The sequence below is a fragment of the Populus nigra genome, chromosome 8 (assembly GCF_951802175.1).
Source record: "Populus nigra chromosome 8, ddPopNigr1.1, whole genome shotgun sequence".
Taxonomy (NCBI): domain Eukaryota; kingdom Viridiplantae; phylum Streptophyta; class Magnoliopsida; order Malpighiales; family Salicaceae; genus Populus; species Populus nigra.
In genome coordinates this window covers 20151273-20175932 of record NC_084859.1, presented here as the reverse complement: position 1 = coordinate 20175932, position 24660 = coordinate 20151273, and the positions used below count along the sequence as shown (strand labels likewise).

The 24660-nt window shown below is 34.7% G+C and overlaps 5 protein-coding genes across 9 annotated transcripts; 2 read left to right on the top strand and 3 right to left on the bottom strand.

The window, feature by feature from the left end:
• The first annotated feature begins 235 nt into the window (after positions 1–235).
• Positions 236–1233, top strand: LOC133701122 (triphosphate tunnel metalloenzyme 3-like). The gene has a single exon (XM_062124938.1). The coding sequence runs from the start codon at positions 489–491 to the stop codon at positions 1101–1103; it is 615 nt and encodes a 204-aa protein (XP_061980922.1). The 5' UTR covers positions 236–488; the 3' UTR covers positions 1104–1233.
• A 1587-nt stretch (positions 1234–2820) lies between these two features.
• Positions 2821–4568, bottom strand: LOC133702314 (uncharacterized protein At5g39865-like). The gene has a single exon (XM_062126631.1). The coding sequence runs from the start codon at positions 3967–3969 to the stop codon at positions 3190–3192; it is 780 nt and encodes a 259-aa protein (XP_061982615.1). The 5' UTR covers positions 3970–4568; the 3' UTR covers positions 2821–3189.
• A 2677-nt stretch (positions 4569–7245) lies between these two features.
• Positions 7246–9497, bottom strand: LOC133700931 (protein SENSITIVITY TO RED LIGHT REDUCED 1-like). The gene is made up of 2 exons (XM_062124663.1): positions 9300–9497; positions 7246–8470 (listed from the first exon to the last, which is right to left on the bottom strand). Exon 2 carries the CDS (start codon positions 8179–8181, stop codon positions 7348–7350), a length of 834 nt encoding a protein of 277 aa, XP_061980647.1. The 5' UTR covers positions 8182–8470; positions 9300–9497; the 3' UTR covers positions 7246–7347.
• A 378-nt stretch (positions 9498–9875) lies between these two features.
• On the top strand, positions 9876–18219 carry LOC133700598 (flowering time control protein FY-like). Of its 5 annotated transcripts, none has more exons than XM_062124171.1 (18): positions 9876–10277; positions 10486–10577; positions 11382–11450; positions 11573–11677; positions 12596–12691; positions 12777–12859; positions 12954–13025; positions 13117–13214; positions 13647–13706; positions 13796–13856; positions 13945–14032; positions 14142–14205; positions 14438–14516; positions 15048–15137; positions 15996–16084; positions 16285–16781; positions 17073–17324; positions 17943–18219. In XM_062124171.1, exons 1-18 carry the CDS (start codon positions 9989–9991, stop codon positions 18012–18014), a joined length of 2256 nt encoding a protein of 751 aa, XP_061980155.1. In that variant the 5' UTR covers positions 9876–9988; the 3' UTR covers positions 18015–18219. The 5 variants fall into 5 exon arrangements, with proteins under 5 accessions (XP_061980155.1, XP_061980154.1, XP_061980153.1 ...); XM_062124170.1 differs by having other exon boundaries at positions 9876–10304; positions 13126–13214; XM_062124169.1 differs by having other exon boundaries at positions 9877–10304.
• A 2239-nt stretch (positions 18220–20458) lies between these two features.
• Positions 20459–22189, bottom strand: LOC133701251 (uncharacterized). Its single transcript, XM_062125107.1, has 3 exons — positions 22029–22189; positions 21780–21817; positions 20459–20796 (listed from the first exon to the last, which is right to left on the bottom strand). The coding sequence occupies exons 1-3, from the start codon at positions 22099–22101 to the stop codon at positions 20683–20685; spliced, it is 225 nt and encodes a 74-aa protein (XP_061981091.1). The 5' UTR covers positions 22102–22189; the 3' UTR covers positions 20459–20682.
• Positions 22190–24660: the final 2471 nt, after the last annotated feature.

Here is a 24660-nt window from a genome sequence, read left to right as displayed (position 1 = left end):
ATAACTAAATTAGTTATATAATTATATTAAAATTACTTTACTATAAAATATATTAAAATATAATTAGCTTTTTTAAATAATTTTTTATTTATTATTGGAATGTATATATAAAAATAACCTATATTTATACTGTTTAAAAAACCATTTTGACTTTTTAAATCGGAGATGCTATTACAAGTTAACATAGTATAATGTATACAACAATGTCTTGTAGTTTGTCTAGGGCAGTGTAGTTGTGCCCATGTAGGCATAAAGAAATTGAACTCTTGTGGTTCCCTTATCCTCTCCTTTTGAGCTTAACTCCTCACTTCACTCATCACTGCCGATCAAAATAAATAAACAACCCAACGAATGAGGAAGTTCCACTTCAGTAGTCAAGATAGAGTACAGCTCTCTCTCCTAGGTTGATGAGAAACGAGAGGCAATCATAAAACCCATCAGTGTTTACCTCCATTTTCTCAGAAACCAATCAATCGATAATTATTACAATGGAAGTTGAGGTAAAACTTAGGCTTCCAGACTCAAACTCCCACCAAAAACTGTCCATCATCCTCTCTTCTTTCCACACCAAAACCTTAATCCAAGAAAACATCTTCTTTGACACCACCAACTCCAAACTCTCCTCAAACTTCGCAGCTCTCCGTCTTCGTTTCTACAATCTTGATTCTTACTGCATCCTCTCTCTCAAAGCTAAACCTATCATGTCAGATGGCATTAGCCGCGTTGAAGAGCAAGAAGAGCCCATTGACCCCAAGATTGGCCGCATGTGCGTGGCTGAGCCCGGCCAGTTACTGGGATTATTAGAGAGTTCAAAGATAATTCAGAGAGTAAGAAGGGAGTTTGGGGTTGGAGAAAACGAGGTTCTTGTTTGTTTGGGTATGTTTAGGAATGTGAGGCAAGTGTTTGACTGGAAAGGACTGAAACTAGAGCTTGATGAGACAATTTATGATTTTGGAACCAGTTATGAGATTGAATGTGAGAGTAAAGAGCCTGAGAAGGATAAGAAGTTGATTGAAGGATTGTTGAAGGATAATGGGATTGAGTTTTCCTACTCGGAAGCTAACAAGTTTGCAGTTTTTCGATCTGGGAAATTGCCCCGATGAGAAAAAGAATGTGTTATTTTAAATTGTATTGAAACAGCAATGAGTGAATCAAATCTCCTTATTGATGTTATCATGTTAAATTTGCTTTTCATTTCAACTAGTTCTTGGAATGGCATTATTGTTCTTGACTCTTCTTGCTTCATTCTTTAAAGTTTTTGTCCCTGGATAGAGACTTTCAGGTATATTTATCCATAAATGAATGCCCTATCATCTTCCAATTTATTTGCTTGACAGATAGTTGCAAGTTTGTTTGACAGATTAGTTGCAGCCATAACAGGAGATTGTCTAGACAACGCCAGCTTATCTGTGAGCACCAACAATTCATTTGAGTGTCATTCTGAAACTTGTTCAATAGGAAACATTTCAAGTTGGAGCATATATCCCTATCACTCTTGAAGAAATTGAACAAAAAAAATTAAGATACACAGACCCTTATGATTCATGTTGAAGAAAAAAAGGTTTTTACATAAGATCATCAATCAATTCTCACCAAGATTGGTGTGATATGTCAATCAGCGTGATGGAAGCTAGACAGCTATAAGTTAACCAAAGTGGATTTGACCCAGGGAAGCTCACCAGCTCAGACAGCTATAAGATCATTAATCCATTCGGTCTCACTATTCTCCTTGTTTGTTTGACAGAAATTTGCAAACATAATAAGAATGGTCTAATATGTCCATCAATATGATACAAGCTCAGACAGTTCAGTCTTGTTTCTAGTATTTAGTGAAGTGTAGATGCAAGAAAACAAACAAGCCGTAGCACAGTACTCAGGGCTGGGCAGTGCTGAGGCATCCGACGAGGGTTTACATTAATCCCCTGAAAAGAACTGAAGATCAACTGCCTTGGAAAAAGGAAACATTTCATACAACAGGATTCAAATGGAAAGCAGAATGTCTGGATAATTGAAAGAAATATAGTCAAAGTTGAAATTAAAAATTAAAAATTAAATAACGAAGAGATAATGAGCAACCCCGGGTTTGCTCAGATAATTATACAAGGATTTAAGTTTTGAAATACTTTCTTTTTTTACAGGTATACACATGAATTTCTGTTGATGCAAGGATCAAGGCAGTTCTAGTTAATTACAGAAGCAATATACATAAACTAGAAGTTATGAACACAACACACCTGCAGGCTAATTCAGTCTTGCGAGCAACCTAAACAAACATCTAGCATTCCACAAAGTGCAAAATTTGCATATAACCACACTTACCTCACCATATTTTCGATTGTTGATGCAGAAAGGATGGGCCAAATCCAACAAAGGTTGCAGAGAATTAAAGGAATCACATAACAATAATCAGGGCACAGCACTGCATTGCCGATTCTTAAAGAAAACGATCACCTGGTTCATATCTATATCACAAATATAAATTTTTTACGTTGTCAGGTGAAGAAAATATTCTCTCAATCATGAAGGTAACACAACATCCACAAGCAAATTTTGCAATAGCTTCCTCGGCGTATGTTCCTAGACAATTATGCATTCCCAAAAGAAAAGGAAATTCTCTGTGAAGCAGCAAAGTGAAAACAATATACAGAGCCAAATCTGCCATGTACTGCTATTCAGAAAGAGAACAAAATCTCCAAGTATATAAACAATCCACAAAAGCAAATAAACCTGTAGTTTAATCTTGTATTCATGTCGACAGTATTCATCTAAACAACATGAATAAAAAGAAAAATCTACATTTTCAATGACACAGTATTCACGTATAGTAAGTTGGGGTTTAAAAGCACCCATTTTCATTACAATACATCACTTGCAAATCCTTTTGCAATGCATTAGCACTACATATTTACATTCCCACAAAGGAGAAATAATCCCCCCTGTATAAAATACAAACAAAACTACCAAGACCAATTTGGAGTTTTGATAACACATAGTAACTATTATTGTTCAAGACACTCTTCATAAAACAACCAACACCAGTCTCCTTGACCGATGTAAATACAATGAAAAAAATGAAAAAAAGCCCGTGAATCTGAAAGAGCATTTTGAATCCAACCCTCACATTGATTACACACAGCAACGAGACAACTAAAAGAGCACACCAATTCAGGTGTGTGCATCCGAGTTCAATCACGAGCAGCAATCCGAGCACCGAATCAATCCATTCTCATTACATTCCAAGCATCTCTTAAGCACCCCTTCATCTTCATCAAACAACTTCCTACTTCCACTACAATTCCCACATGGCACAAACCTCACATCCCCACACCCTGCACAAACAAACCCAGCCAGCCGTCTTGGAAACCCATCAAGAACCCTTGCCATTTCGCCCGTCTCGAACATTTGCTTAATCACCTCAGCACCACCTACATGATTCCCCCTTATAAACACCTGCGGCAAGCTCACATTTTTCTCTCCCAACACACTTTGCAGCTCCTTCTTATAAGCTGAATCCATCGAAATATCCCTCTCATCAACCCACACTCTAAACCCTCTAAATATCATCTTCACCGCATAACAATCCTCATAAGTCCTCCGAATCCCTCGCAAGCTCGTTAAATACACCACAATCCTATCCTCAGTACCAGGCAACCGAATTCTATTATCATTAACAGGGAACCTATTATAATCAGGCCCCATTGATTTCACAGATTGTAGCTTATTAGTTGCTTGAATTTGCAATTCATTGGGATTCGGTTTCGGGGACTCAAACAAAGACCGAAGCTTTTTTACCTTTCCTTTCATGGACTCAAAAGAATTGTAGAATCCTGATGTTGATTGAAGGTAAGGCTTTGTCACTGAAGTTGAATGAATTGTAAGAGACCTATTGAATATAGAACTAGAGGTCATTTTATTGGTGGTGGGTTTCGAATTGGGTGTGATTTCCTGGTTATTTTCAAATTCAGCCATCGACCCAGATCACAAAATCAACTCAATCTCAAGAATTTCAACGATTTCCTCTCTGGGGCTCTTGATTAGATCAAGATTGAAACAACCTTGACCCTACAATTCAACTCTAGAAATGCCAAAAACCAAAAAAGATAACCTTTTCCGTTACCTTAAAAAACAATCCGAACCCGTTCAAATCCGGTGCCGACGATGGTGACGGAGATGAAATGATCAGAGAATTCTAACCGTGGGATAAAGAAACTGACGGTGGAGGATTGCTCTTTGCTTTTTGATTAAGGCAGGTGAAAATAATTTTGGGGTTTTTGCTTTCAGTTTTTGTTTTCTTGAAGTTGCTTTCTATTTTTTTTGCTGTCCGTTGCTTTCTGGCTTGCTTTCCTGTCTTTCTTTGTATACAGGAGGATAGATAGGTAGATAGCGAGAGATAAAAGTGGAAAAAAAAAAAGAAGCAAAAAAGAGAAAAAGAGATGGTTTTTAGCTTCGGGTTAGCCTGCTTTTGTTGCTGTTAGAGAGAATTGTGGAGGAGACGAATTTGGAGGCTTGAATTGGATACCAAGCTAGGCAAAGAATAAACCATATATATAATGCTACTAATTTCAGAGGAGAGAGAGGGGCTTTACATAACAGAGACTACTCGTTGGGGGTGATAATGACGTCAGAGTTACAGACAGATACACACGACAGCTCCACCACCGCCTAGTTTGAAACATACGCGGTTGTTTTTTTTTTTTTTTTTTTTCTCGTTTGAATTTTGTTGGATGTTTCAAATGTTTTCCTGTCTTCCTCCCTAGTGTGTGCTGTAACAAATGATTCTACTCAAGGGTATCATTGTAAAACTACGCTTGGTTTACGAATTATACATGTTAATATATCTTAATCAATTTAGAATAATGTTTTTTTTAATAAAAAAACAGATTTACTCGAGTTTTGAGTACGATTAATTTGCTAGGTTAATTAGATTTTTTTTAGATCTTCATTCGATTTAAATCCCAACCCTAATCAGGTTTATATTCCCACTATTTTTATTTATTTTTATTAATTGTGATTGGGTCAATTGATTTGTATATTTATCACTTTAAAATATCACATGGATTTTTGGGAAAGATATCTAGCGGGGACCTTATGATAAAAAAAAGAAGAAGGGTGATGATGACAATTGCTTTTGGATGGTTCCAATTTCTTCAAAAAAATATAATATTTTCATGTGTGAACGTGAAAAGAAAAATCTTTTTTCATTCTATCTGTGACTCCTGACTGCTTTTTTAAATTTATGCCCAATATTAAATTTTGGATTTTTCTTTTTTGGATGTTAGCTGGGTTGAAACATAGTTTTCAGAATTCTTCGGGGTGGATTAGAAGATTACTTGAGAAAAATTATTACATCGTATTGTTTTTGTATTTAAAAAATATTTTTAAATTCTTTTTAAATTAGTTTTTTTTTATTATTTTAGATAGTTTGGTGTGTTAATAGTAAAAATAAATTTTAAAAAATAAAAAAATTATTTTAATATATTTCTAAATGAAAAATACTTTATAAAATAATTATGGTATAATTTAAGTTATTTATTTTAATTATAATAATAATAATATATTTTTTTGTTTTTTAAAGTTTATGTTGTCCGGTTTTGTCAGGTTATCTAAATTACTAAAAACCTTCCCGGATCAATATTTTTTTTCTGAGTCTACTTAAAATACTATCAAAGATTTCTTCATGACTGGAATGAATTGATGCACTAATATATAATTTTTTTTTTCATGTCTAGGGGCTCTGTAGGAAAATTACCATCTAAAAATATCATCAATAAATCAGGTAATATGAAAAGCATCAAGAGATTTATTGTGATAGCTTCTATTTCTGTTTGAGTATTAAAAAAAAAAAATTGGATTGAAAACAATTAAATTGTTTTTTTAGTTGTTTTTTAATGATTTTGATATATTAATATAAAAAATAAAAAAGATAAAAAAAACTTATTTTAATGTATTTTTGAATGAAAAACTATTTAAAAAAAAAATACCCTGAATCTTAATCCCCAACCCACAATATATAAATTCACAACAGTTTTAGATTACAATATTTAATATCAAACTTTGAACTTTCGGTTGATCTATCCTTTTTATTTACAAACTATTTTATTGAGAAATTTTATGATGGTCGAACTCTAATTATCAATATTAGAGAAATAAACATTTTGTATATTTTACTTGCCAAATAAATTTGTCATTTTTATTTGCTGCTGAAACCCAATCAAAGCATGAACAACACAGCAAAGTCTCCAAAACAGGAAACAAAAGCTGTTAATTTACTGTATAAAGCTTACAATTTCACAAGAGTTATAGATTAATTTAGTGTATTTCTCTGTATCCCCCCCCCCCCCTCATTTTCATTAATTTAAATATTCTTTTATTGAGAAAAGAATTACTCTTGCAAGCAGATATATCAGGTATGCTCCTAAACTGGCTTTCATTTTATTTCCATCTGAGTCAATTCGTTGTTCATAGAAGGAAAAGGAAAAATCTGAGTCATTTTCAGTTTATATCTTGATGGGATTTTGCCCAATATTCTAAAGTTGTCACAGCATAAAAGCATAATGACAGGAGTAACGCTAAGTTTACCTCATATTATTTCCAAATCACTTCTCCAATCTCATACGTAAATTTTATGGCTGGAAATTTTATATTTGGATTTTCTTGGCAGGCAAGATGAACTAAACAGCCATTGACGGACTTCTGTCCAAATCATCAACATGTTTAAGTAAATAACACATGAAATCAGCGAGGGTTATCCCTCGCAGCCATGCGGGGTTTTGGCAAAACATCTCGAACACAAGACAAATTATCAACATGGAAAATGGGCAATTTCGAAATCAAGAAATCAAACTGAAATCATTAATTGCATGCCGGGTCAGAGACAAGAGCTGTCAAGATCGTTTCACACTAGGTTCCAGAACAAAATGAGGTACAAGGGCAATCGAGTTATGACTGCAGGAATACAATCATCTCGAGAGAAGCTGTACCCAAACGGAAATAAACCAACCAAGATCAGCCTAAAATCAGAAGTTGAGCTGATCAACAATGCCACAGAAATAATGATGATATTTTAAATTTAGACAGTTTTGAGAATCCTGAGCTTAACTTGAATAGTTCAAGTACAAAGCATACATCTCATTCCAAATGCAGCCAAAAACAGGGGTCGAAGTAATTCTGTTGAGATCGAGAATCCTGACATAACCTTGCCATGTTAAGTAGTACAAAGCAAAGTAGAAAACATCTCACTCCAAATGCAGCAAAAACACACAATTTGATCATTTCCATTGAACTATCGAGAAAAATCTTAAGTTTCAATTTATATGCAGTGTCTGAGGCACATTACATGCACACGAATTAATTTTTAACCAACAGCAGCTCTGTATCAAGAGCAGGGCTGAAAAAATGCCAGCTTGAATCATGAAAAGCAGCAAAATAATCGTCCGAAGCTGTCTTGATTACATGCTCATCTGCAAATTTTCGAGCAGCCAAAACATGTGTTGTTGACTCCACAACAATGGAGTTCTTGATCTCGGAAAAGAACTCATACATCATAAAGCTATTTCCAAATAATACAATATGATTAAGCAGTTCCAATTCCCAGTTTGCCTGTAAGAGATTGTTATATAGCCCTGCCTCACAATGTGGCATGTAAAAAAGTGTTGGCTTCGTAGCACGTCTACGACCTTGCTCATTTACAGACAGGACAGAACAACCAAGGGATTCCAGAACCCGAGACTCTGTTGCAGAAAGAATTGGGTCAAAAACCTCTATGTCCCCAATCAAACAAAACTTCCTTTTCATCAAGATAGCAAGACTAAGCTGGAATCGAGGGGTTTCATATGATTCAATGCTGCCAATTCCATATATCACCATCGGCATCTTCAGTTCAAAGCCCAGCACCCTGTGAAAAGAATCCAGGATTTCAGGATTTTCTACTTGCTCCAAAAAGTTCTGATAGAATCGAGAGCTCTCAACTTTCTTGATACAAAATTCCATCTTTTGTATTAGCTTTGCTTCTCTTTCTGGATCAGATTCAAGCTCAGTAGGAACCCATGGCTGCTGTTCTGCTTCTGGAGTATTATGTCTTAGGGAATGTATTCTCTTTTTGCCCCGACGAGGCATTACAACTGTCCAGTTTTCATTTTGGGAGGGCTTGTCAAGAGCAAGGAGTTTTGCAGAAGCTGTCATTACAGAACAGTAACTCTCTCTTCTCCTTTGCAAACAAACACTGCCTCACTTTAGGTAAGTCTGAACCCGAGGCAAAATGATAAGTTGATTTACAGAGCAAGCATGTGAATTATGGGAAGTAGTCAAATACTTCCCATTCACACTAGCCAAAATCCTTTGTCGAAGTAAAGAGTGATTCCGGTAGCCAAATATCTTACTCCTCCACTCATAAAAAACTCCATCAGAGTGAATCAATTATCTCCACACCTTAGATCAGCATGAGAAACACGCTAAACAATCTTTCATTTTCCTGCTCAAGAGAGATGCAGGGTCTCGTAAATCATGCAAGTATCTCAGAACCCTAAAACCTAACTAGAATCTGACAAGAAGTTTTCTTTACCCTAATTATAAATCATCAGAAACCAATTTTGCAGGTTCCCCATTCGGCATAATTACACAAAATTCACATTCTTATCTCTATTAGGCCCTATAATTTCCACGAATCTCACATAAGCCTGACACTTTGGCTCACCACCATGAAGTGTTTTAAGCTCCTTTCATTGTGTGTTTGGTATTTTGGTGTAGGTGCTTTTTGAAGTGCTTTTTGATGGTTATAACGTAAGCATATCAAAAATCCAAAATCACATGAAAAAGCATCAAAATGCACTTTGAAAAGCACTTTTAAACGCGGTCCAAACGCATTACCAAAAACACCCTTATCACTCCATAGCTATACCATCGATCTTTAGCATACAAGAAAATTATGCTTACGGTTACACAGTTTCTGACCACTACTACTACCACATATTCAGCAGTCTATATTCTATAATGCTTGTTGACTAAAGAAAAATGGATAATTAAACAGGCTGGATAGTTTACAGGGTCCAAGGCCAACTAAAATTTAAATTACAGAGCATAATAAAACTGAAATTAAACATGAAAAACTGAATAATCAAACAACTCAAGATAACAGAAATTCTTCTTCAAAAGGGCCTCTAATTAACACTACGTTAACATAGCATCCAGTCCTCAGTCTTCCAAATTTACAAAGATTGCATATTTGCATATGTGAAGTAAAAAAGAAATTTTTTTTAAGAAGTTAGAAAAGATTTTGGTAGACGGGATCTGAGAAAACTTACAGGCAGGGGCAAGGTTGCAATACACCGGTGGCTGCGGCGGCGATTGTGGGGGTCTCTGCGGCGGCTGCCTATCTTGGATTGGTATCGAAGAGTAACCAACCTGTTCCAGGTGTGCTGTTCCTTTTTATGGTCACTACTTCTTACGTTGTTTTTGTACGGAACAAATATACACTTGAACACCAGTTGTTAATGAAAGAAGATTTTTCTCTTATTTATTTATATTTTCAATTATAATTAATTATTAAACTTAACCCGGTTTATTAACCAGTTTAAGGCTTTAAGCTTCCATTTATATTGCGTTTTACACGAGGTTAAATAAAAATTGAAATTTTTTAAACTTTTTTAATAAAAAATATTTTAAAAAATAACTATTATACTCTCCAATATCATTAATAACAACAATTCAAACATTTTAATTTAAAAAAAAATATTTTAAATTTTATTTTAAAAAACTTTAAATCTCATGGTTAATCCAATAGAATTTATTTTTTCATAATCTTAATTTAAATTAACTTTTTTATAAAAAAAATTAATTAATCTTTTGAAATTTCAACGTAGATGTTTAGCATATTTTGTTAACAAATTTGGATAAAAACAGTTTCTCACTCCAATTCAGGATTTTATAGTTTCTATCCCCTTCACTCCTCCCTCCAACCTCTTCCGATCACCGTTTAATTTATCCGTTAAAAATGAATTACGGTGATCCTCAACAACACCAGCAGCAGCAGCCACAACAACAACACCAGCAGCAGCAGCAGCCACAACAACAACACCAGCACCAGCACCAGCAGCCACAGCACCAGCACCAGCACCAGTACCAGCAGCCACAGCACCAGCACCAGCAACATATGCAACAGCAACCGCCTCCTGGTGGTGATTTTCATAGAGGGCAGCCACCGCCAATGATGCGACAACCCTCCGCTTCATCAACCACTCTTAACCCGCTTGATTACCACCACCATCCGCAGGCCGCCCCCGGTCCTCCTCCTCCTAAATACGAAGCTAGTTAGTTAGTTACACAAGTGCATTGTTGTTTTTTAAGTGTTTGGAAATTCTTTCTTTGATTAGTTTAATTAGAGTGACCAGGTTTCAATTTTAACCTAAGTTATGATGATGAATTGTGCGTTTTGATTGGAATTTTGTCATTTTATTGATTGATTGATTTTTGTTGTTGTTGTTGTTGTAGATCATGGTGATGGTTACGGTGGAAAAAGGATGAGGAAGCTTACGCAGAGGAGAGCAGTTGATTATACAAGCACGGTTGTTAGGTATATTCAGGTAATGCTTGAAATATGTGATAGCTGGTAATTTTTGTGATATGTATCTCAATTGGAAGCGATGTAGGTCTTGGAATTTTATTTTTTTTGGTTGTGGATGTGTTTCTGGCCGGATTTGGTGTTCTTGTAATGGTAATTGAATAATTGATGAGGCATCTATTTGTCCGTGTTAATTCCAATATCTGAATCTGTAGTTGGTTTCTTTTATATTTTGCTTAAGAATAAAAGCTTATCTGTGTTGATGTTGAATTCATAGTTGTACAGGACTAGTGGTTTTCTTTGGGTTATGGTGGGATTAGTTGATCTTGACCAAGAGAAGAGGTGGTGGTTTTTGTACAGTGGAAAAACAGAGAAGTACAGGGTTTTGTAATTGCTTGGAGAAGTGGTGGATTTTGTACAGGGGAAAAAGAGAGAATTATAGGGTTTTGTAATTGCTTGGAGATGTGGTGGTTTTTTACAGGGGAAAAAAAGAGAAGTAGAGGATTTTGTATGCCTCTACTATTATTTTGGGTTTCGTGAAGAGAGTGGAGTGGAACAAAGAGTATTTGGGAGAAAGATTCTACTCTCAACTCTTTGAAGGACTTGTGGGTTCAAACTTTACGCTTATAGTATTCCAACAAAGAAGAATTAAACAATTGAACTTCAGAGATCACGTATTCTCTTATGTGGTTTATATGATGTACCATCAATGATTTGCTTGCTAGTTTCTTTTGCTTTTGCAAGTGGTTGGTGCCCCCTTGGTGCCTGTATCAATAGATCTTTTGTTATTTGAGTCACTTGTAATCTTGTTTCAGTGTTGCTGCAGACTCGTATGTGGCAGTGGGACTTGAGGGACAGGACAGTATTGCAACATACCCCAGCAGCTGCGATCGATGTTAGTGAACATTGTTTATCTATATTCTTTCTTTATGAGATATGCTCAAAGTAGCTATTAGCCTAATATCTTTCTATGCTTCAAGCATGTGAATTTTCTTCATGTTTTGATCTCTGTTGTAGGTGTTGCCTCCAGTTGCCTATTCTGATAATCCATCAACAAGCTTTGCCACAAAGTTTGTTCATACATCTCTAAACAAAAACCGTTGTTCGATAAATCGGGTTTTGGTAAGTCTGATTGTGACAGAATTCTTGACTTTGTTACATATTTGAATAGACAAGCATTTATTTCTCTTAGGAAGTAGCATGATCTGCTCATACTGTTCTCTGATGGATCATCAAGTGAAATTCTGTTTCTTTTGAAGTTAGAAGTTTAAAGTCAATTTGCTTTGGTTTTTATGAAAGGGAATATGTGCTGAATTTATCTGCCATATTTCTTTCCCTGTTAAACATGTTTCAGGCTCAGAGTCAAATGAGAGTGCAATTCATTTAATGGGTCCTCAAACTTAGTTTACTTGTCTGAGGTGTCAAATATATAATTGTGTATGACATTATGAAAAATGACTTAAACACAATTATTCTTATTTGCTGTTTCGTAATTTCATTTTGATAGCATAAAGTTTTATCCTTTCATTGTGTAGATATGAATGAAAAAAAAAGAAGAAATTGTTGCTAGATGTGCAAATTGCCTGTTGAAACAAATCAAGTTAGATGAAGACTGGTGATCCATGGTGTTTCCGACAAACTGAACTCATCCTACTAGTCTTTAAATTATCTACCAGTTAGCTCTTTGAGGCCTTAGTCTGCAGTTCGTGTGTGATAGTGTAGAAAGTTGTTGAGTTCTAATCAGTAGTCTCCAATTCCTATTTGGCAGAGCAGATGACTTCATTTGCTTAATAATAAAAAAAAAGTGTGTGCATCTGCCTGCGCACCTGCATAGACATGCAAGATGTGCACATGCATGTTGTCTAATTTGAAATGAGTTTGAATGCTGTTTATTATTTGCCTGATCTAAATTTATTTTGCCATTACAACTTGCCATTTTTACCCTTCATAAATACAGCAAAACATTTGATTCTTTCTTTTGGGATTCATCACATTTAACTTTGTAATCAAACATATTCTGACCCTTTTCTTGATATGTAGTGGACTCCAAATGGGAAACGTCTAATCACAGGTTCTCAAAGTGGGGAATTCACCCTTTGGAATGGACAGTCATTTAATTTTGAAATGATTCTTCAGGTGTGTAGATATGATCATTTAATGTTAATTTTTAACCAGGAAAGAAGCCATATTGATGATTTTTGTGGAATTCTTTTATGTGCAGGCTCATGATCAAGCAATCAGGTCTATGGTATGGAGCCACAATGACAATTGGATGGTCTCTGGTGATGATGGTGGTTCAATTAAGTAATTCTCATATGTTCTTCATTGTTCTCATAGCTTTGTTGCTATTATGTTCGTATATGTTGTTCATTTAATATTTTTTTTAATGTTGTTTTAGGTATTGGCAGAGCAACATGAATAATGTTAAGGTCAATAAATCTGCTCATAAAGAATCAGTGCGTGACTTAAGGTAGATATTTGCTTCATGTCTCCCTTCCTTTTCCTTCTTTTTTCTTAATACATGGTGTTAGTGAAGTTCGTATTGTAAACCTCTCGAACAGTTTCTGCAGGACAGATTTGAAGTTCTGTTCATGCTCCGATGATACTACTGTTAAAGTTTGGGACTTTGCTCGGTGCCATGAAGAGCGTTCATTAACGGGTAATGTGTTTTTTGGTCAATGAACATATGATATTAAGTTTGTGTGGGATGATTCTTTTATGGTACTTAATTGGATGTTCTTTCTCCCATTCTCCTGAATTATTGCAAATAATGTTTCTTTAAGATTGCTTGATACAATGCCATGCTTTTAGTCAGAAAAGTTAACCTTGAAAGAAGAATATTGAAATATGCAATGGGCCTAAGAATGTTGTTCAGTCATTTTCTTCCGCGAGAGATAGTTTAGAGACTAATGCAAGGAATATTAATGGGTTTGCTTCCATGATGTGATCAGACTACTTACTGTTGCATGTATTTCTAGTTCTGGTGTAAGTGACAGTCTGCTGGCTTAGATTACTGTCTGTGTGTTGTGCTCATAATATTTGCACTGAGTAACCTAAAGAGTTTTATCTGCATCATTTTGAACTCAGGCAGGCCATGGTTGGGATGTGAAGAGTGTTGATTGGCACCCTACAAAATCTCTTCTGGTCTCAGGTCAGCCATATATTTCTTTTTGGAACCTCATGATCTCTTTATTAAGTTGGCATTGTTGTGATTGATGCTGCTAATTGACTTTTTTTTAGGTGGGAAAGACAACCTAGTAAAACTCTGGGATGCTAAATCTGGAAGAGAGCTTTGCTCATTGTGAGTACATATTTTCTTGGTGATTAGGCTAAGGTTTGGTTTAGGATTTTTATAAAAAAAATTGACAAGTTCGGCATGGGTTTTGCAGTCATGGCCACAAAAATACCGTTCTTTGTGTCAAATGGAACCAAAATGGTAACTGGGTGCTGACTGCTTCAAAAGATCAAATCATCAAGGTTTGCAAATTCTTTCTCACATCAAAGGTCTCTTTTATGAAGGGTTGGGGCTTGAATGTTGACCCTCTTTTACCTTGACCCTCTTTTTGTAATTTTTGCACATTTTCAGCTTTATGATTTAAGGGCAATGAAGGAGCTTGAATCTTTCCGCGGACATCGGAAGGACGTGACTGGTTAGTAACACCTTTCACCTATGCACATCATATGAGGATAAAATTCAGTTGTATAATGGTCTGCCCTTGATTATAAAGTTATGGGAATTTTCCACTTTTATATGCCATGCTTACTGTTGGCTGAGCTCGGATTAAAATTGCTAGCATGTTTGTTTTAATTCTGTAACTTTTCTGTGGTGTGATTTGTATACAAGGATATACTTATCGTAAAAATGTTCTCTACTATTTCCAGCATTGGCTTGGCATCCATTCCATGAAGAGTACTTTGTTAGTGGGAGTTATGACGGATCCATTTTCCATTGGCTTGTGGGGTAATGTTGATATCTCAAATAGAACTCTATTTTTTTTACTGTTAAATTATTCTACAACTTCTTTCTGAAGTTCTCATCATGGTATACATTAGGTGATTGAATGTTATTTGTTTTTAATATGTTTTCATTAAAATATTTGCAAGGCATTGAAAATCTATGCCAAGGAAATGAGTATACAGAGGTTGAAGAGAACCCTCTTTTGTGTGTGTGTAATTTAAAGTAATTCAGTGGAAGGGGATGTATATGGAGTCCTCCAACCATCATTTTTTTGTGGGCTCATTATTCAAGGAAAAATATAAGAAAACAAGAAAATAGATCTTAAGATTTCTTCTCAGAATTTGTTGGTAATCAAACCTTTTTTGTTTTGGATGGTAGATTACTGAAAACAACCAATCTTTTGATCTTATTTCCTCTTTTTTTTCCGGTTGTGTCGGTTGACTCTATTTTCTTGTTTGATGCTATTTGTGCTGCTTGCTGCTCATATGGAAGTAATCTCATATAGCTTCTGTATCCTATGACTGTGATGTATAGGCATGAAACCCCCCAGGTTGAAGTTTCCAGTGCTCATGATAATAGTGTTTGGGATCTTTCATGGCATCCTATTGGATATCTTCTTTGCAGGTAAATGCGCTAAATTCAAGTTAATTGAATATCCTGGGATGTTAACTGGTTTTAGTTTTCCTTCCCTTTTGAACGGGTATTCAAATAAATTACCTTTCTTGAATTTTATTAGAAAGAAAGTTAAAATGGTGGCATGGGTCATTGCTTGGAATATTGAATGTGGTTTAATATAGTTACTGCAGCTTTACTTTTTTCTAGTTATATAGAAGTTGCAGTGTCTTGTTTGTTGTTCTATAGCATCGTAAGTTGGTTTGTAAACTTGTTAAAGAGCAATGTGAGTGGCACATATCAATGCCATTGTAATGCGCATGTCATCTAACTTGTAAAAGATTTGATTATCCGAACTGCTTCACAAGTTACTCTCTAACTGCATCGTTAATATATGAAACAGTCGTACAGGCTGCCTTTGAAGCATGGAAACTTGAAAATCCTAAGGAATGAAGTTTTTTGAAGCAAACAGTGTATCATGGAATAGATTTTTTGGCTTATTATGCTTTTCTGCTTCTGGTATATTTGAGGTGTTCCATTAGTTGATATTATTGGAAACCCTTTTGTCAATATTTTTATTTGGTAAGATTCTTATTTTCGTTTTTGTGCTGAATTTTGCACTCTATCTATGATGATCTTCTATTTAAAAGAAAGGAAGGAGAGTTCTTGGCTGTGCTAAAGTACTTGGCTGTTGCAACTTTGAGAATTTGGTTTTCATGAAGATTTGAATATCAAATAATTGCATTTCAATGTTCTGCTGGTGGACTAAAATTAAAAAAAAAATGTCATGATTAAATCGCTTTAATCTATGACCCTTTCTAAGGTGTTTCTACCTCACCGGTTACTAAACCTGCATAATTTTTTCTGCAGTGGTAGCAATGATCACACAACAAAGTTTTGGTGTCGAAATAGGCCAGGAGACACTGCCCGTGATAAATTTAACATGGGTCAAAACCAAGGTTAGGCTTTACAAACTGGTGAAGCCGAACATGGCTTGATCAATATTTTGTATTAAATTCAATCATGTGTTGTGTTGGCCAGAAAATCTCCTTGTACATGTTCCAAAAATTTAAAGCCATGATATTTTCAATGATTACATGATTAGTCTACAAAAGCATATTTTATTAATTAATTTTCTAAGCATTACCATCTCTACCAGGTTATGGTGAGCAAAATCCTGCCCTTGGTGGCCGCTTCCCTGGCAATTTCCATGTACCTGAACCACCGATAACTCCAGGACCATTTGCTCCTGGACTGACTCGAAATGAAGGAACTATTCCAGGTGTTGGAGCTGCAATGCCACTATCAATTACATCTCTTGATGCATCGCAGGGAGAGCAGAGGCAGCCTCTTCCTGTTTCTATGCCCTTTGGAGGGCCTCCTCTTCCTCCTGGTCCACATCCGTCACTTCATGCAGCCAATCAGCAGCAGGGATATCAGCAAAGTCCTCAGCAGCAGCAGCAACCACTCCCTCAGCACATGCCTCCTTTGCCTATGCCGCCTCCAAACATGCAACAGCTACTGCCTCCATCCCATGTACCCCTGCTTTCTCATCCCCATCTACCTCGCCCTCCTCAAATGCCTCCTCATGGCATGCCTTCACCAATCCCATCTTCAATGCCCGGATCTTTGCCTTCATCAATGCCTGGTCCAATGGTATGATATAGCGCTCCAGTCTTTTATTTTTCTTTCCCAAGTTCATCTAATCCCTCTCACTTTAATTCCAATTGTTGCAATTTGGTGCATATCTTAAAAAGATTCTCAAGTAGTTTCTCTGCATGGTTGACGATGCAAAGCGGGCTTCTGCGTAGAAACATGCTTAGTGATTGAAAGGACATGGTCTCGTTTAAAATAGATTTTGTAATTCTAGTTTCAAGTTACATCTGTTCAGCACTTTCCTTAGCATATTTGGAATGTTATATTTTACTCTTTCTTTTTCCTTTTTAGGGGATGCAAGGGACGATGAGTCAGATGGTACCTCTGTTGCCACAGGGCCATTTTATGGGCATGAATCCAATGCACTCAGGATCCTTGCCCACAAGTGCTGCCCCTCCAGTCGGCGGGGGCTTTCCAAATGGCCTGCCCAATATGCAGGGCCCATCAAATGCCACAGGGGGGCAAATGTATCCACAGGGCGGTCCATTCAACCATCCTCAAGGTGGACAGATGCCAAGGATGCCTGGGTTTAATCCTTACCAGGTAAGATAGACATCACATTGTTTTGCTATGGACCATGTACCATCCCCATATTTGCACAGAAAATGTCCAGTGTAAAGTGATGGTATTTTGTCCCTGTCATTTTCAGATCCCATAGACAATTTAAACAGTGTACTTGAACACGGATCATTGTGGAACCCATGGAATGTTTAATATATCAATTAAAAAAGGTCTACTGACTTCCATGCCGAATGGGTATCAGTTCGCAAAACTGAAAACCAAACCCTCTAAAACATGCCATTTTGATCACTATGATGGGAAGAATAGAGAGATGCAGAGTTGTGTCTTGGAGATAATTGTCTCTTATTGAAGTCTACAGTGTTGGATTAGTCAAAATTTCTAGAATTTATTGACTTGTGATCACAGCAATTCAATTAAAATATGACGAGGGAAACTGTTGATGTAAGCATGCATAATTTTATCTGCTCCTGTTATGCTTTTCTTTTTTCCGGGTTGCATTATCATGGTTCATGTCTCTTACAAGTAACGAACATGTGAGTCAGTACAGAATTCTAAATGTTACTAGTTTCTGAGCAGGCTTGTGTATGCAACATTTATGCTTGTTCAAGAAGAGCTAACATATGTTAATCCTAATTGCAGTCTGGAAACCAATCTGGTCTACCTCCACCACTACCACCTGGTCCACCACCACATTCGCAGACACCTCAGTAGAACCATTGTCTCATCATAAAGGCCTGCTGCCTATGCCTTGAAGGAGAGAAAATGTCTTGCTGCCTGTGCTCATACTAACAACTTTAACTTGTTGTCATGTTCATTGCTTTCCATTTCGCCCCTTTTTCAATAGCCATGTATGATTGGAATCGTATATACTTGTATACTTTGAGACGGAATTAATCGAGCAGAACATTTTGTACAATCTTTTTCTATGAAGAATTTTGTTTATAAATCATGCTGACGCATTAGGGTATAAATATAACATATTCAAATGAATATCTAAAACAGTGGATATATTTAAGGTTTTTGGATAGCGTATAAATATAATTGAAATTTAATTTGTGAATACCCATTAGCATCCCTAAATTATTATTGTTAGGGTTCTTGATAGATGCATCAGAAACACCAACAATTTTGCCATATCAACATTATGTACTCATGGCCCTTTTCTTTAACACAATCGAGTGATCAACCTTATGCACACTCATGTTAAGAGTTTTCTGTGACTGATTTTTGCATCAAAGCTCGACGAGGAGTTGCTGCAAAAACAATTCAAATTTGTAAGAAAGTTTTGGCATTAAAACTTGTCTTTTTCGCTGTTTTTGCACAGTGAGAAACCCTAGCTCATCCTACCTACCCCAGCCTGATGAGAAAATCTTGCAATTGCAAAGATTTATGTTATAGCTATATAATTTTCAGACGAGTAATGCTACAAACCACAAATTTTTATCACAAAAAACCATGAATTAAGAGAAAAAATACAGCCATAAAAGTGCCACAAAGTTGCAATTGTGTCATCATCTATTATTCGTGTTTTTGGGTATAAATCATTACTCTTTTCAATCTATGGGTTTATCAAAAAAAAAAAAAAAAAGGGATTACAGAATTAGTAGCAGAAATAAGAATTTAAATCCCTATAATCAAGCAACCAACAAGTACAAATCTTCAAGAATCAAAAACCTTCCAAACCCTATTGGCCACCGACGACAAAGATTTCTCTCAATCAGAGTCGACATTTAGTTCTTGGCTCAGAGAGACAGCAACATCATCAGCAACAATAAAGCAAACAGAGATCAGCTCACTCAAAACCCTCCAAACCCTACATGCCACCAGTATGATCAAGCTTGGCTGCATTGCCATGATAGCTAGCTAGCTAGCTTGCTAGAACAACTCTTCAACCCACACCTAATGTGGTTTTTCTCAGTTGATGATCAACAACAAACAAAGAAGAACAAAATCCTCAACAACATTACATGAAGACTTCGAACCTGGAACCAAAGGTAATCTCTGTTATTAAGGTGTGATTGAAGGAGGAGAATGAAACGCCAGAAGAGAATGTAGGTGAACTTGAGTTTTGACTCAATTTTGGTTTCAAAATTGGAGGCTGCTACCTTTTGGTGCCGTACCTCTTCTTTTTGACAAACGACAGTATCTACGATGATATCTCAACGTTGTAATTTACTTCCATCATCTTCCACGAATTAGGGAAGAACACACACCCACACGTAGCAAATTTATTAAGCCCGGGCCCATGGAGAAAGAAATCGAAGAGAAGGATGAAAGGATGGAAAGAGTTGACTTTTTCAAGAAATAAAATATTGCAACTGGCGTAGCACTGCGCCAGGTTAAATTAAAAGCACGATTATAGCAGTGGGTGTAATTGATTTTTAAAGTATTTTTTATTTAAAAATATATTAAAATAATATTATTTTATTTTTAATATTAGTAAATTAAAATAATTTAAAAATATAAAAAATTATTAATTTTAAAAGAAAAAAATTAGATTTTTTAAAAATGTAAAAATAAATATTCCTAACAAACCCTTTAAAATTCATTTCAACGACCAGTATGGAAGCAAGAAAATGCTCCATCAAAGTTCATTACCTACGACGATTAATGTGAGATGGTTACTGCTAACAATCACCATATAAATAATGCAGCAGTCTTGGCTAACGTGCGAAAGGATTATCAAGTGGGCTAGGCCTAAATCACACGACTCATTCCTCGCAATTGGTATGAAGCTGACAGGTAAAAATAAAAATGCTGTTAGTCTTGGTGCTCTTCTTAATATTCTAATAAATATTTTCGTGGATCTTAAAGTCATAGGAATGACAATTTAACCTAAATCTGGTTGAAAACGATAAGTGAGTTATTTTTAATATACCTTCTCTAATGGATAATGGATAAAATGAAATCCTATAATTATATATATATATATATATATATATATATATATATATATATATAAAAGAATACAATTCACGAGTAACCATTGCCATCCTACTTGCAAGCTTGTAGTAACTGAAAACAATTTAATACAAACAGAGTAGAAGCACAGTTAACTATTAGAACATTTAAGTGCGATTAACAACAAATTAGCAGCGATTAAATTTGTCTAGAAAGCAGACTTGAGATTAATGAGGTATCACGTCAAGTACAGATTCATGAAATAGATCAGTACTTTGTAATATAAAGCCAGCCTTGAGGCCTATAATAGTTCGCAATGCAGTTTTGGATGGTGGAAGTCCCAACCACAAACATAAACAGACATGATAGAGGCTTGATTTTATATGGTTTGAGATTTGCCACCAAAAAAATATTTCGCTTTAAATACAAAATCTCTCTAGTTGAGAATCAATCTTATGGTTACAAAATGGACGGTAAGTCAGTAAGACTTTCCGCAATGAATCAAGCTCCCAGCACCCAGGAAGAGACCAAAAATTGCAGCACTTCCAACTGTGGTTTGCCCAATATACCTTACTTTCAAAAGTCCAGGAACCTGTATTTTCAAAAAGCAAAAGTTCGAACCATCAGGGATACCAGTCACCCAAATAGCAGCACAGTGAAAAAGTTATTATGTGTCTATCCTTAAATCCTTAACCTGCACAGAGGACTTCAATCAAAGATGAACGATAAAGGTGATAAAGAATAAATAGAGGGATAGATAGGAAAACGACAGAGAGCTGACTTAGTTTTGAGAGCCTAGTAGACTCTGCAGCTTGAGTGCTGAAATTTTTCTGTTCATGACAATTTCTAAGAGCCCTGGTTTCTTTTGAATTCAAGAAGCACCCCCTTGTGTATTTCAAGGATATAGCGAATGGGTTCTAAATAACCTAGTGGACTCAAGGTTGTCTATTTGTTGCAAGGAAAATTCTCTCCTGGCAAGCAAGACACTGCACTAACAAAAAGCTAAGCCTCCCAAGCTTGAGAGCCCCATTGGATTGCAAAGGCACCAAGAACTAACAGCAGCAAAAACAAAGCACACAAATATTGCATTACATGAGCTCTTGAGAACTTCTCAAGGCTTGTATCTACTAGCAACACTTGAATGAAAGGACAAGGAGGTATGACTTGACAAATTAAACTGCTGGAAACATTCGTTCCTCTTGCAAAATACAAAGCTACTAGATTAATAGATGACACCAAACAACATATGTATACCATACATGCCATTTCCAACAAACATCCTCGATGTTCTGTCTTACAATTGTACAACTATACATCTACATGAACTCCTCAAGTAAATTCCACATCTCTTGCTAGCTGTGTCGGTAAAAAGTCTAGGATTTGCAATGACAAAAATGGAATACCAAATTCTCTTCCAAAATAGCCTAACTTTGACGCAATGACAACAAAGTAATGACCTTTTTCTGTAACAAAAGCTATCAAATACTCAAGATGTCTGCTTTGAATATAGAAGAAAAACAAAGAAGATCAAAGAAGCCCTTGAAGGAAAATACTACAGTGGGAAGGAGAGATTACCCTGTTCCTAATAGCCTCATAAGTCCCATAAACAGCACCTACAAATAGAACACAAGCAATCATAAAAAACCCATATTTAATTTGTTAAAAAAACAAAGAGATTACAGAATAGTAGTAGTTTGATAAAGGAAAAAATTCCATTCCCATAAGAAAAGCAAACTTGAAAATTTTAGTACCTAAATAGAATACTGGGGTTTAGGGTTTTTCTTTCTTTTGAGAGAGAGAATGAGAGCTATTACAGGAACTTACCGACTGCGCCGCCAACAGCACCTCCAACGGCAACGCCAGCGGTGACTCGAGCCAAGCAGCTGTCCCTGGCCATTTGTAAATTGTAATCGTGATTGATGAGAGAGTGTTGGAGCCGGCGGTGATGGTGATGGCTTGGGGATTTAGTTGTAGTTGTTTTGCCTTGTTAAATAGTTTGGGCTCAAAGATTAAAGTTGGCCCACGTTAATGGCTCAAATACCAAAAAATAAATAGTAATTATTTCTAATTTATTTTTATAGTTTAAAAAATGTTGCTTTAAAAAAAATTAAAATATTTGTAGTGCGAAAGTAAAACCCACGGCTCTGGGTAACTTAACTCGCGGATTAATGGATAAATTCAAATTATGATTTTTAAAAATAAAAATAAAACACCGTTAATTTGGTTAAAAAAAACCAAGTCAAAGTAAAATCCATTATGATCAAACTTTGGGTAGATTATTACTAAGTTGGCCTTTCAAGTTAAGTTTTTATGATTATAATTTTATAAAAAAATATGTTTTTAATATATTAAAGAGTGCTTTATAAAATTATTTTTCTTTTAAAAATATATTAACATAATTTTTTTAACTTTTAAAATTAACATACTAAAATCATTAAAAACATCCATTTAATACTTTTTATTAGATCAAGCTTAATTACACTTGTTTTTTTTTATAGAAAAAATCCAGCTCTCAAATCAACCCATTGAACCGATATATATTTTATATTCAATAATAAAATCGACTTAAGTTTTTTTATTAAATCAAACCAAGTTATTCTTATTTTTTTTTATCGAATAAATTTAGCTATTGGATCAACTCATTGAATTGCTATATATTTTATAATCAATAATAAAATAATTTTGTCATAAATGGTATTTTAATCCGGTTCCATTTTCATACCTTGTAGATTAAAAATTCCCACTATTAAGCCTATAATGTTTTTAAAAATTCAATTTAACCACCCTAGTGACAAAATAACTTTATCATAAACGGTTATTTTATAATCAATAACGAAATAACTTTGTCATAAATGGTGTTTTTTTCTTCATCGAATAATAAAATGAACTTGAATTTTTTTATTAGATCAAACCAAGTTACTTTTGTGTTTTTCTTCATCGAACAAGTCCGGCCATTAGATGAATCCACTAAAATGATATATGTTTTATAATTAATAACGAAATAACATTATCATAAACAGTATTTTAATACGGTTCTATATTCATACCCTGTAGATTAAAAATTCCCAGTATTAAGCCTATAATTTTTTTAAAAATTCAATCTGGCCCCTAGTGATGAAAGCCAAGTGCCGACCTTTTTCCTTTCATCTTCTCATGTTTCCATATTTTCCATCCAATATCTTTTATGTACACGCACTTGGAGGGAGTAGAAACACATCAAAACCTACGAGCGCCTCTTGTTTTTGAATTATATTAAAGTGTATGAATTAATAATTTCTCATTTATCTGGAAATTGCTCTTTTATTATTATATTGATGGTAGGTTTGCTTCCAGTTGGCTGATAAATGTTTATAATATTTGCAGATTTTTTTAACAGTTGTTGATAAGGTTTACGGGTGTGAGACTCGGAAAAATATTTGAATCACTAAGATTATTGAGGATGATATTAGTGGATTTTTTTTTATTAAAATAATATTATCTTATTTTTTAAAAGAAAACATATTCTTGAAATTAATCCAACTAGATTTGACACTGTTAACCTAAAAAAATTATTTTAATATATTTTTAAATAAAAAATATTCTATACCCTGTAATTGTTTTTAATTAAATAGTTAGAATGTGAAAAATCTACTCTTTCGTGTTTTTAAAAGACAATCAAACTATGGGCCATCAAATAAAAAAAAATGAACTAAAAAGATGTTTTTGATTGACAACTAGGCCACTTAAATAGTAAATAAAAATAATCTTAAAAAGATGGTAAATAAATATTTTTTTTCATAGTTTTTACACCAACAAAGTCAGTGTGTATTGGTTAAATTAATTCTAAAATAATGCGGTTTCTCAAAAAAAAATCAAAATAAAACAGCATTATTTTGGAAAAAACTAAAAATAATTTTTGGAATTTACCAGGAAGAGTCAATTTAATCATAAGCTAACTTGTTGGGTTATTATAGTTTAACCAAATTAATTTTTTAAACAGGTAAAAAACACACTTTATCTTGATTAGATTTCATGTTATTTAAGTGATGTGTGGTATTGTGGTTCAATGATATTTTTTTAAAAAATTAGTTTTAAAATTTATTTGTTATGTATTTTTTTTTTAATTTTACCGTGTTGATATTAAAATAAATTTTAAAAAATAAAAATATAATTTTAATAAATTTTTAAATAAAATATACTTTAAAAAATAATATCTACCATACTTCCAAATGAAGTGTTGATCTAGCGATTAAAGCACTGTTATATCCCTACAAGGATAAGAATATAAATTCGATCCATAGAAAACACACTTGTTAAGAGGAATAACTACAAACCCTGAACAAAACTAACCTTATTTTTTAAAAAATATATAAAAATATCTAAATAAAAAAAAATTCTATCATACTTCCAAATAACTACCAAGTGCACCTGTGAAGCCGGGGTTGATAATAAACCAATTTCTCGATTAGGATTAATT

Coding starts and splice junctions, on each gene's coding strand:
- LOC133700598 (XM_062124169.1), top strand. CDS start 9,989: ATGAATTACGGTGATCCTCAACAACACCAGCAGCAGCAGCCACAACAA. Junction 12,692..12,776: donor ATTTTGAAATGATTCTTCAG/GTGTGTAGATAT, acceptor TTTTATGTGCAG/GCTCATGATCAAGCAATCAG. Junction 13,215..13,646: donor TGAAGAGCGTTCATTAACGG/GTAATGTGTTTT, acceptor GAACTCAGGCAG/GCCATGGTTGGGATGTGAAG.
- LOC133702314 (XM_062126631.1), bottom strand. CDS start 3,969: ATGGCTGAATTTGAAAATAACCAGGAAATCACACCCAATTCGAAACCC.
- LOC133700931 (XM_062124663.1), bottom strand. CDS start 8,181: ATGACAGCTTCTGCAAAACTCCTTGCTCTTGACAAGCCCTCCCAAAAT.
- LOC133701251 (XM_062125107.1), bottom strand. CDS start 22,101: ATGGCCAGGGACAGCTGCTTGGCTCGAGTCACCGCTGGCGTTGCCGTT. Junction 21,818..22,028: donor TGCTGTTGGCGGCGCAGTCG/GTAAGTTCCTGT, acceptor TTCTATTTGTAG/GTGCTGTTTATGGGACTTAT. Junction 20,797..21,779: donor ATGAGGCTATTAGGAACAGG/GTAATCTCTCCT, acceptor TTGAAAATACAG/GTTCCTGGACTTTTGAAAGT.
- LOC133701122 (XM_062124938.1), top strand. CDS start 489: ATGGAAGTTGAGGTAAAACTTAGGCTTCCAGACTCAAACTCCCACCAA.